We start from the raw sequence: 13,400 nt of genomic DNA on the forward strand, positions 1-13,400 counted from the left end.
AGTACACCTTGTAATCTGTGTAATTATTCGTCTGTCGCATAATCTGTGCATCATCGGTGGACATAGCCTCAAAACATTGTTGTAATATTGAATGGATTCTTCAACATTTAAAAAAAATGAGGAAAAACATGGGAAAATCCCATTAAAAAAAATAAACTATTTCCTTTTCTTCTCCCATTTAAAACAACAAACAATTTCCTTTTCTTCTTCTTTCGTGTATCATCGTTAAATGTACAACTCTGTGTCATGTAGCCACACCCTTGTCCCTGGTCCCACTCATATAAGAAGGCCTCTGAAGGTGGTCTGTACAGGGGACAGGTGGTGATTACTGTATGTGTTCTGAAGGTGGTCTGTACAGGGGACAGGTGGTGATTACTGTATGTGTTCTGAAGGTGGTCTGTACAGGGGACAGGTGGTGGTTACTGTATGTGTTCTGAAGGTGGTCTGTACGGGGGACAGGTGGTGACATAAGGTGGTCTGTGCAGGGGACAGGTGGTGATTACTGTATGTGTTCTGAAGGTGGTCTGTGCGGGGGACAGGTGGTGGTTACTGTGGGCCTGTACAGACGAGGACGTATTCGGTGTTTCTGGGGCAAGTAATTAGCCGATCTACCCTTTTTGTCACACGGAGACGGCGTTTTGGGGGACTTTAACGGCTAATTTTGAAACTACCTTCCAGAGTGGGAAAGTTTGGAGACGCGACTTTCACGTCTCCGTGTGTACAGCGAATGCCGCCTAATTTGCTGAAACGGTGATGTCATAGTCCCCTCGCCCCTCCAAACTAACCAGTGTTAATGGTTTATTTCACCATAACCACTTACATATAAGTATCACAGCTATTTTATATTTGCACATAATGTCTATAAATCTCTTCTCCAAAAATAGCCGATCTGCAGCCCGCACGCATGCAAACCGTTGTTGAGATTGAGCAGGCATGCACGAGAGAGGAGTTGTGTGTGAGGAGCTGATCACAGATAGAGGGAAAGTGTTATATTTGGCCTATTATTTATGCTATATATTATTGACCGCGTCGCAGTCACAGTCACAGAGAGAGAGAGAGAGAGAGAGAGATGCTGCGTGTTAAAAAATAGAAGGGGCGCGCTCTCTCTCGCTCTCTCTCTCTCTCACACTCTCTCTCTCTCTCTCTCTCTCTCTCTCTCACACTTACTTTGTGCTTGCTGCTGTTTTCAGAAGAATTAATCCAAGGTTTGTCATATATTATGGTTTAGTAGGCATACACTTTAGCTGGTCAGTCAGTGTGTGCAGACTCAGAGAGAGAAGCAGCACTGCTCTGCTCATTAAATTGATATGACGCATATGCGCATCTGATCAAGATAATTAGTTATTTGGCAACACCTGTGTGAAATACCAACGCTTTCATATAGCCTTTAGAATAAGCTTTTTTTTGTGGCCATCTACAGGCCAGCCATGTGTACTGCATCTTTATCTTGAAAACGAAGCAGTTTACCGGTCTCGAGTGGACGTCGTACATAATTAACATAACCGCAATGTAGACGCAGTAAAGTTTTATATCGTTCACAAAACTTAGGCGGGGAACAGCCCGCGACGTCCTCGTGAAGGCAGCCCCTGAATGTGTTCTGAAGGTGGTCTGTACGGGGGACAGGTGGTGACATAAGGTGGTCTGTGCAGGGGACAGGTGGTGATTATGTGTTGTGAAGGTGGTCTGTACATGGGACAGGTGGTGATTATGTGTTGTTAACACTTTGATTGCTACAAGATCTCAACAGGCCTATTTGGATGTTGCTACCGTTTAACATTGCACAAAGGCCTTGTTCGGGGGCCCACAGCAAAATGTTCTCTTATAGCGAGAATCACACGCATACATCAAAAGAAAGCTGAACTTGTCCACTTCAATTTAAAAAATACATTTTGATTTTACCATGTTCCATTCTGGAGATATTGACCTTTTTGCAACACCTGCATTTGCCTGGAAGTGGTTATCTTGAACAGCGAGCAGAGTTATGGATGGTTTAAAGTCAGAGACATTGACAGGCAGATATAAAATTGAACCCAATAAATATCCTATACATCCTATACACCGAATGAAAGCCCTGAATGTGTACTTTTACGAGGAAAAGAGTAAACATTGATCCCATGTACAGTTAGACAGTAATTGGTTATTGAATGCAGCTTGTGCCCACCAGATAACTTCAGAGAAGACATGGACGTGAACTCCTCAATATTCACAAAATAAGGCCTATAGCGACATATAAATACTATATACCGTATGAAACAGAAGACTCTCTGCTTTCATAAGAAAAAAACTTCTACTGTAGTAATAATAAAAATCACACCCCTGTGAAGTGAGCGGTGCAACTGTTCTCTACAGTTGGGTGCAACTGTAGAGAACAGTTGCACCGCTCACTTCACAGGGGTGTGATTTTTATTATTACAGTAGAAGTTTACAGACCAAACCGTAAATAAAAGGTTTACATGACTTTCTGTCTCAGTCCGTATATAGCGAGCTGTAGTGAATAAGTACAGAACAGTTGCAACGCTCACTTCACAGGGGTGTGATTTTTATTATTACAGTAGAAGTTTACAGACCAAACTGTAAATAAAAGGTTTACATGACTTTCTGCCTCAGTCCGTATATAGCGAGCTGTATTGAATAAGCAGAGAACAGAATATGGGACAGAGTTGCACCACTCACTTCACATGGGTGTGATTTTTATTATTACTACAGTAGAAGTTTTTGAGTGGTGTAAACCACTCCTACAACTGGCTTTTGTGTGCAGAAAAAAATGAGCATGGTTGCTATGTTCAAAATAATTTCTGACGTAATTAAATCACACCCAGGTGAACTGGATGACCGTAGCAACCATGGTCATTTTCTCTGCACAGAAAAAGCCAGTTGTGAAATCACATCCGGGTGTGATTTCATTACGTCAGATCAGAGCTGATCAGGCTACATAATACCTTACCTTATTTCATTACGTCAGACATTACGTCAGACCACAGCTGATCATGCTATATAAAACCTTACACCACTCAGTTCACACGGGTGTGATTTTTTTCTTATGAAAGCAGAGAGTCTTCTGTTTCATACGGTATATAGTATTTATATGTCGCTATAGGCCTTATTTTGTGAATATTGAGTTCGGGTCCATGTCTTCTCTGCAGTTATATCTGGTGGGCGCAATGTGCAATGTAACCAATTTATGACAAACTGTACATGGGATCAATGTTTACTCTTTTCCTCGTAAAAGTACACATTCAGGGCTTTCATTCGGTGTATAGGATGTATAGCATATTTATTGTGTTTATTGTTATATCTGCCTGTCAATGTTGACTATAAACCTTCATAACTCTGCTTTCTTTAGATGATGATTGCCTCATTGTCTTGATCGCAAAACATTGGGGGGGGGGGGGGGTTCATGGGCACATTGGGCAGCAAAGGTCTTGATCCGTACGGCTATAAAAAGTCCCATTCCACCGTTCGGTTCAGAACTATAGTATAACGGTGAGACGCGTTGTCATCATCAGCTGAAGGAACATGCCTGGGCATGCAGGTTGGGGGCGATGGAGAAAAAAAAGCTTCGGATCACAACACCACGGTTTAGGACGCGGAAAAGTTCGTTATACATTACACCCGGGTCGATTACGTCCCCGATGCGTTCATTGCGGTCTTATCACTACAATTATAATGAATAAAAAAGCGTTACAATCACACGTCCGAGTGATCTCCGATTATGACGGCTCTGCATGGCGATACGTGATCCACCAACGGTAGACTGTCTGTTGTCGTGGCGGCCCCTCGATACTGTAGTTAGTTCGTAGTATTGTAGGCTCGGGGATCGTTTGGTCGCTACAGTATGAAGAAGGAAACATGCATCTGTCCATGTGTGTTGCAGACGGTATGCAATGCAATGCCGATCGGATCCGGTGCATATGTGTTTAGGAATAGGCAGCGTTCCGTTCATGTTTTTTTCCGAGAGCCATCTCGCAAGATCCTCCTTCTGGAGAAACAGGAGGGGAGGGGGGAATCGAGTATTATGTGTTGTGTGAAAGCCAATAGGTGGAGGAAAGCCTGGTGAGGCGAGGTTAGGTGAAATTTGATTCTTTTCACACACCGGCTAGATCGGCATGGGCGCATCCATTTTACATTGGCTTCTACACGTAAAGCGGCCCGACCTCCTGTTTTCAGGAGGGGAGGGTTTTTTTTTTTTTTTTGGTTTTTTTTCTGATCACGTGAGCGGGACTAAGCAGCAATGATAGGGTGATGGTTCTTCATTGTCCGGGTGGGTAAAAAGATGAATGAAAGTATGCTATAAAAAAGTGATTGAAACGTATTGATACGTGATTCGCACCCGACGTTTGATTAATTGATAACGTATTGATACGCGATTCGCGTCGGCTGTGTTAAGGTGGTATGTGCAGGGGACAGGTGGTGATTATGTGTTGTGAAGGTGGTCTGTACATGGGACAGGTGGTGATTATGTGTTGTTAAGGTGGTATGTACATGGGACAGGTGGTGATTATGTGTTGTTAAGGTGGTCTGTGCAGGGGACAGGTGGTGATTATGTGTTGTTAAGGTGGTCTGTGCAGGGGACAGGTGGTGATTATGTGTTGTTAAGGTGGTATGTGCAGGGGACAGGTGGTGATTATGTGTTGTGAAGGTGGTCTGTACAGGGGACAGGTGGTGACATAAGGTGGTCTGTACAGGGAACAGGTGGTGATTATGTGTTGTGCAGTCAGCTCAGGCCATTCCCCACCTTCTTCATAGTTGACTTGAAGCGATTTCCAATTTGTTTCACGTTTGTCTACTGTACACTTGCGACACTTCCTATCCATTTGTCCATCAGTGTCATGACTCGAGTCGTTGTGTCTCCCATGCAGGTGCTGCAGGAGGAGACATCCATACCAGGAAGTGACCTGAACCTCATCTACCTCAGCTCCAGAGCGGCGGGATACAAGCCTGTCCTCAAAGTCACCATGACGCAGTCCACCATCCCCTTCAACCTCATGAAGGTACACACTGTCACCACACAGTCCACCATCCCCTTCAACCTCATGCAGGTACACACTGTCACCACACAGTCCAACATCCCCTTTAACCTCATGAAGGTACACACTGGCACCACACAGTCCACCATCCCCTTTAACCTCATGAAGGTACACACTGTCACCACACAGTCCACCCACCCCTTCAACCTCATGATAGTACCTGTCACCACACAGTCCACCAACCCCTTTAACCTCATGAAGGTACACACTGTCACCACACAGTCCACCATCCCCTTCAACCTCATGAAGGTACCTGTCACCACAGTGTCACAGTCCACCATCCCCTTCAACCTCATGAAGGTACACACTGTCACCACACAGTCCACCCACCCCTTCAACCTCATGATAGTACCTGTCACCACACAGTCCACCCACCCCTTCAACCTCAGGATAGTACCTGTCACCACACAGTCCACCAACCCCTTCAACCTCATGAAGGTACACACTGTCACCACACAGTCCACCCACCCCTTCAACCTCATGATAGTACCTGTCACCACACAGTCCACCAACCCCTTCAACCTCATGAAGGTACCCAAACACACTGGTTCCCAAACACTTTTATGGGTCCCTTTATTTTTGGTTTTCCACCCTCTCAACGACCCATGGGAGTCCGCGGACCTCACATTGAGAACCGCTGCCTTAGCACATTAGAATGTGAGGGATATTATTAATACACCGATAACCTTTCAGATAACAGATATGATCTGTATCAGATCCCTGTGTGATTAAAAATCCTGTATTATCTATCATTATATTTTAATGAATTTAATGTAAATAAGGGGCATTTTTAATGGAGGATTGGTGTGTGCTGCACAGGTTCACCTGATGGTGGCGGTAGTGGGCCGTCTGTTCCAGAAGTGGTTCCCCGCCCAGCCTAACCTGTCGTACACCTTCATCTGGGACAAGACGGACGCCTACAGCCAGCGAGTCTATGGCCTGTCAGAGGCTGTCGGTGAGTTAACTGTAGCTTCTCTTTGTATGATTGATTGATTGATTGAACACTTTATTAGTCAGAAAATGTATAAACAGCAGGTTCAGTAAGACATAAAGGCTAAAACTAAGTCCTGGGGACTTGTTTCCATTGACGTCCTATTCCATTTATCACCTTTTGAATCACATGTGACCACAAGTGGGGGTAGATTTACTGAGCATTTACTGTCACCATTGTTATAGGCTACTAGAGCGGTGCCAGGGGCTTTTGTGCTGCTTCTGGACAACCGGCGATGCGACGGCCTTGACAATGGGCAATGCACTTGGGCAATGCACTCCCTGTGGTGGAGTGGAACGTGTGTGTTGAAATCAGTTGTTGAAGTTGTTCAAATTGTTGTTGAAAGTTGTTGAAATCGGTGGGGCAAACGGTTCGAGTTATGTGAATTAAACACGTACGTACACACGGAGACATGGTGCATTTATATTATTATTTGTGTTTGTTTGTTTGTTTGTTTGTTTGCCTTTTTAGCTTGGTTCTCATGTTGACAGTTCATACTTAGCCACTTTGAATATCCCCCGAAAATGTGTTTTATTAGCCTTGGTGTGAATCAATCCACCTTTGATCTCAGGCTGAAACTGAACAGCAGCTTTAGAGAGAGAGAGAGAGAGAGACAGAGAGAGAGAGAGAGAGAGAGAGAGAGAGAGAGAGAGGGGGGGGCTTTTGGCGTGTTTCCTATAGCGTAGCGCTTCACTGATGCCGGGGCTTCTTTTGGCGAGAACTTTTCTTTTTTTAACACTAGCCAAGTGTTTACTGTTGGGGATTACAGTATTTCTTCTTGGCAGGCAGCAGAGGCTGGAAGCTGTTAATACTGTAGATCTGAGTTAATGAGCCACAAACAAATGACTGGATGATGATGGAGAGAATGGAGCGAATGCTTGAAGAGCAGAGGCTCTGATGGGAATTAAAACACTGACGTTGGCCACTTGATTCCAACCTGGCATCCCCTATGTTGGCCATGTCTTTATAGGAAAAAAAGAAAGGAAAATGTCTAAAGAAAAAGAGAGAAAGCTCATCTGCAGCTTGTGCATGAGTCTTACAGGTCAGCTATTTCGGCCATCTTGGCTATTTGAACAGTGCTTAATAGCCGTAGGCCCTGGCGACCTTTTGGCTAAATTCTTGTTAAAAAGAAAAAGTGAGAAAAGAATTCTACAACCTTGAGCAGCTTGAGGTTACAGATTGACTATTTCTTCTATCTTGTCCTTTTGGCTAGATGTAACATGTCCTTTCGGCCAAAGGTATAGGGTCCTTTTGGCTAATAGGGTACTTTTGGCTAAAGGTAATAGGCTCCTTCCAGCTATTTAGGTTATTTTCATGTATTTTCTCTATTTTTGAGTATAATGTAAGTGTCTAACAGAGGAAGGTATTGTGTTGGTCTTGGTCTCTGCTGACTCCATGGTCAATGCAGTCTCTCTCCTCACCGGGTCCCCATGTGAGCAGCAGCTGAGAGCCGTGCAGCGGTTAAGCGCTGAGTGACACATGTGTATTTTTCATTCTAGAAATAGAGAACATAGAGGGGGCGGTGGTCCGTGCCAGGGGAGGCAACGGAGCGTATCTACGCTCCGCATTCCTCCGCGGCCCGACGTCCAAACACGGCACATGTTACATCTGTCTGCTTCAGCTCAAAGCCTGAGCTGATCCCCAAGACAAATAATCACCCCGTCAGAGCCGGGAACGGACGTGTATGTGTGTGTGTGTGTGTGTGTGTGTGTGTGTGTGTGTGTGTGTGTGTGTGTGTGTGTGTGTGTGTGTGTGTGTGTGTGTGTGTGTGTGTGTGTGTGTGTGTGTGTGTGTGTGTGTGTGTGTGTGTGTGTGTGTGTGTGTGTGTGTGTGTGTGTGTGTGTGTGTGTGTGTGTGTGTGTGTGCGTGCAGTGTGCATGCATGCAGGCACACACACACAGACACACGTGTGTCAGCAATGAATCTGAGCGTAAGTTTCCGTAAGTCCCTCCCTACCCCGGAATCAAACCCACGGGTCTCTCCCGTGCGGTAGACCAAATGTCTTGGCCAGTGGAGGTACAGTATAGAGGCCAAATATCACACTTTTGTGAGCTTCAGGCAGTACTACTTGTCAACCAATAGCTTGTGATAGTAATCATTGCTATAGAGTGTTTGTTCAGTAACAGGGGTTTCTCAGCAATTTAGCTCACTGTTCTTTCCAATTGATTATTAATTGATTAATAGAATAGAATAGAGATTAAGATCTCCATTATGCTCAAAATGTAAAGACACGTACAAAGAAGCCTATATACACTGCTTTTGGGACTGTTCGGCAATCTCAAAATTCTGGTCCTCCACGTATTTCCAAAGAGATAAATCTAATTTTAAAATGTAAAATTGAAAAGAAACCAGGTCTCTTTCGGCTTAGCCTTCCAGACCGGAACATGTCCCTGAACTGAACCCATCAAATGTTATGCTTCTTCAAAAATGATTAGTTCTGGCCCGAAAATGTATCCTTTTCAATTGGATTATGGATAAACCACCAACAGTTACACAGTGGTACTGGGATATAGAACATTTTACCCATGAGAATGAGTGCTAGGTCTAGGCAATGAAGACAGATGTCTCTATTTTCTGCAGGGGGGAGTTGGTAAAGTTATCCAGTATTCTCCCTGTCTCTCCAGCTCTTTATCAAATAGGACACCCATTTCATTCAATACAAACCTCGACCACTTTTCCCAAAATGCCTTCAATGTCTTAGTTGTTGTGGCTCATGTTGACAGCGGGTAAACTTTTTGTTCCCACACTGCACGACTCCTCTACGATGACACTTCAATAAGTGATGGGTTGCACACACTGACAAAGGCTGGATAGCCAAAACGTTTGTCCTTGAAATGAGGAAATACAAGAAACTAAGTCACTCCTGCCGCTCTGAGTGCATGTTGACGATGGACACTGACATGTAGTGACCCTGGCATGGTCCTTTAAGGACAGAGCAGTTGGCAGGAGGCTAGGGGGATCTGAAAACTGACGGTTATTTTCAACACAGACTGGCAAGAACAGCCCTGTGGTTAAACTGTAAAAGACCAGGGCTTAATGTCAGTGTCAGAGCATACCATTTTGTTGCTGTTTGGCAAGAAACCGCTTATCTCCATATTTTAACTTTAACGAACTTTTTTCCCCGTAAATGGAAAATTGTGCATTCATAGCGCTTCTATCCAAATCGCTTTAAATAGATTGTGCATTACATTCACCCATTCACACGCATTCATATACCGATGGCGGAGGAAACCATGCAAGGCACCAACATGCACATTGAGTCTTCAATGTCACTTCGACACTAACTCTGGGGGAGCCCGGGATCGAAAACGGGGAATCTCGCGGTTCCCATACGGCCGCTCTATACCGGCCGTATATTAAGGCCCTATATATACTTTATCAAACTGCATTTCCACACATGAAAGCATCAAAAGTAGCAGATCTACAAGCTTGTTTCGCGCCGCGTTTAAAGCTTGTAGATCTGCTACTTTGTTTGCTATACTTTTTGAATCCTGTCAGTGTTGGACATAATATGTCCAACACTGACAGGATTCATATTATGAGGTTTCCACCTGACAGGCGGTTTGCAGGGACTGAACAGCTGTGTTCTGGCCGGGTGTTGTTGGACCAACTTGTTGAGCAGCAGCAGCAGCAGCACACACCACACAGTGCTCACTGCTCAGTGTAACAAAACAGCCAGTGTGCTCTATTCTATTCTATTCTATTCTATTCTATTCTATTCTATTCTATTCTATTCTATTCTATTCTATTCTATTCTATTGTATACATACTACATTGTACTCTGCTCTGCTCAGCCCTTTTTCTGCCGTTTTCTGCTGACATGATGCTTCCTCTGCCCTCCTCCTCTCTGCGTGTAATTACTGAACACCCAACACCACACACGCACGTGCACACACACACGCATACACATGGACACACGCACGCACACATGCACATGTGCGCGCATGCGGACACAGGGACTGACGTTTAGTTTGTTTTTCTTGCCGCCTTCTCTCCCCCTTTTCTCCCTCTGTCTGTCTGTCTGTCTGTCTGTCTGTCTGTCTGTCTGTCTGTCTGTCTGTCTGTCTGTCTGTCTGTCTGTCTGTCTGTCTGTCTGTCTGTCTGTCTGTCTGTCTGTCTGTCTGTCTGTCTGTCTGTCTGTCTGTCTGTCTGTCTGTCTGTCTGTCTGTCTGTCTGTCTGTCTGTCTGTCTGTCTGTCTGTCTGTCTGTCTGTCTGTCTGTCTGTCTGTCTGTCTGTATGTCTGTCTGTCTGTCTGTCTGTCTCTCTGTCTCTCTCTCTCTCTCTCTCTCTCTCTCTCTGTCGCTCTCTCTCTCTCTGTCTCTCTCTCTCTCTCTCTCTCTCTCTCTCTCTCTCTCTCTCTCTCTCTCTCTCTCTCTCTCTGTCGCTCTCACACTCCAAAATGAAGATCACTGTGGCTTTCTTGTCTAAATTTAATACACACAGCTGCTGTGGCTTCGCACGCACGCACGCACGCACGCACGCACGCACGCACGCACGCACGCACGCACGCACGCACGCACGCACGGTACCAGGCCTGCTGTAAAAGACAAGTTGAAAGACGATCGAGCTCAGCTGCATGTCTTTTAGTGTGTGTGTGTGTGTGTGTGTGTGTGTGTGTGCGTGTGCGTGTGCGTGTGCTTGCGTGTGTGTGTTTATGTGTCAGTGTGCGTGTACAAGTGTTTATGTGGGTGCTTGTTTAGTATGTGTTAGTAGTGGTGGGGGGGACAATTGCGGGTGGCCTCTATACACACGGCAATGAGTCAAAGGGGTTATTAAAATGTTGCACACACACTCACACACACACACACACACACACACACACACACACACACACACACACACACACACACACACACACACACACACACACACACACACACACACACACACACACACACACACAATGTGTTGTTTCCTTTATCCATGATTGATGTCTGCTGTGTCTGACAAGTATGTTGTCCATACAGTGTGTAACACAGTTAGACTGCCCTATAGCCTCTGGGCAACTTGTAACTCTTCGTATTGTCCGACTGCACCGGAATAATATATTTTTTTTTTTCACAATGTGTACTTGTACTTTTGTTCATGTGGACATTAAATAAATATTTCAAATAGTGTTGGGCAACATTTTATTAGATTTTGATTTGAGCTTGTAGATCATCTATTGAGTGTGACACTTGCACACAACCATAAAATGACTTGTCCTTTAGTTCTACTGGTTCTCCTCTTCTCCACTATAGTCCCTCCCCAACACTTTAGTCCTTTAGTTCTACTGGTTCTCCTCTTCTCCACTATAGTCCCTCCCCAACACTTTAGTCCTTTAGTTCTACTGGTTCTCCTCTTCTCCACTATAGTCCCTCCCCAACACTTTAGTCCTTTAGTTCTACTGGTTCTCCTCTTCTCCACTATAGTCCCTCCCCAACACTTTAGTCCTTTAGTTCTACTGGTTCTCCTCTTCTCCACTATAGTCCCTCCCCAACACTTTAGTCCTTTAGTTCTACTGGTTCTCCTCTTCTCCACTATAGTCCCTCCCCAACACTTTAGTCCTTTAGTTCTACTGGTTCTCCTCTTCTCCACTATAGTCCCTCCCCAACACTTTAGTCCTTTAGTTCTACTGGTTCTCCTCTTCTCCACTATAGTCCCTCCCCATCACTTTAGTCCTTTAGTTCTATTGGTTCTCCTCTTCTCCACTATAGACCCTCCCCAACACTTTAGTCCTTTAGTTCTACTGGTTCTCCTCTTCTCCACTATAGTCCCTCCCCAACACTTTAGTCATTTGGTTCTACTGGTTCTCCTCTTCTCCACTATAGTCCCTCCCCAACACTTTAGTCCTTTAGTTCTACTGGTTCTCCTCTTCTCCACTATAGTCCCTCCCCAACACTTTAGTCATTTGGTTCTACTGGTTCTCCTCTTCTCCACTATAGTCCCTCCCCATCACTTTAGTCCTTTAGTTCTACTGGTTCTCCTCTTCTCCACTATAGTCCCTCCCCAACACTTTAGTCTAGTTTTTATTTGTTGACGAATACTATATTTAATCATAGTTTTAGACACCATAGCTTAGTATTTATTTCGATTTTACTTCGTTTTCGTCAGGGGAAATAAGGCAGTCGAAGGACATTTATCGTCATAGTTTTAAGTTGCTTATATGTTTCCACCGTGTGTTTCAGTGTCTGTGGGCTTTGAGTACGAGTCGTGTCTGGACCTGATCCTGTGGGAGAAGAGGACATCCATCCTGCAGGGATATGAGCTGGACGCGTCCAACATGGGAGGATGGACCCTGGACAAACACCACATCCTGGACGTCCAGAACGGTACCACATGTGGCACGCACGCACAAGTGCACGCACACACACACACACACACACACACACACACACACACAAACACACGCACAAACGCACACGCACTTACTGTACGTACTGGAGTTTCCACTATAGGCATTTTCCATGGCCAGCTAACACGACAAGATTGTATTATTATTATTCCTGCCGGATGTTGAATTAATCTTCCATAATTGAATACACGTCGGTCACGTGCATGTTCAGAGCTATGTGTGCTACACCTGTCTGTGTGCAGTCCTTCTTTCAAACACTGTATCTGTCCATTGTTTTATGCTGAAAATAAAAACTTGTAGATCTACTATTTTCACTCAGAGCACAACACCAGAGCCAAACATAAAATTACTTCTTTTAGTTCTAGATCTCACTTTAGTCTAGTTTTTGTTTGTTGACAAAATTGTCAATATAGTCTTTGTTTTTATTTCGTTTTCGTCAGTGGTAGTCGGCCAACATTTTTCGTCATAGTTTTAGTCCACGAAATGAACACTGTTGTGCTTGTACAGTAGGATATTATATCCACATCAGTTCCAAAGTCAGTGGCTTTTACATCAACTCTAACGTTGCAATGAATTGATGAATGATGTCATTTTGTGACATGTTGTTCAACCTTTGAGCAGCCTGATGATGAGTAGCCTGCAGGATATGTGGGAAGATGGCTTGTCTCACTGTATAGGCTACATCCTTCACGTAGCTGCTGTATAGGCTACATCCTTCACATAGCTGCTGTATATAGGCTACATCCTTCATAGCTGTATAGGCTACATCCTTCACATAGCTGCTGTATAGGCTACATCCTTCACGTATAGCTGCTGTATAGGCCACATCCTTCACGTAGCTGCTGTATAGGCTACATCCTTCACATAGCTGCTGTATAGGCCTACTTCCTTCATGTAGCTGCTGTATAGGCTACATCCTTCACGTAGCTGCTGTATAGGCTACATCCTTCACATTGCTGTATAGGCCACATCCTTCACCTAGCTGCTGTATAGGCTACATCCTTCACGTAGCTGCTGTATAGGCTACATCCTTCACGTAGCTGCTGT

The 13,400-nt window shown here is 44.6% G+C and overlaps 1 protein-coding gene across 1 annotated transcript in view; it reads left to right on the plus strand.

Moving 5' to 3' along the window:
- tenm3 (teneurin transmembrane protein 3) overlaps positions 1-13,400 on the plus strand; it is a 411,418-nt gene that overhangs the window by 320,393 nt on the left and 77,625 nt on the right. The window contains exons 23-25 of the mRNA XM_079498542.1: positions 4,860-4,991; positions 5,847-5,982; positions 12,187-12,330. Of these exons, the coding sequence (XP_079354668.1) occupies positions 4,860-4,991; positions 5,847-5,982; positions 12,187-12,330 (412 nt within the window). The remainder of the gene's footprint in view (positions 1-4,859; positions 4,992-5,846; positions 5,983-12,186; positions 12,331-13,400) is intronic.

Source organism: Electrona antarctica (genome assembly GCF_951216825.1).
Source record: "Electrona antarctica genome assembly, chromosome: 4".
NCBI classification, from domain to species: domain Eukaryota; kingdom Metazoa; phylum Chordata; class Actinopteri; order Myctophiformes; family Myctophidae; genus Electrona; species Electrona antarctica.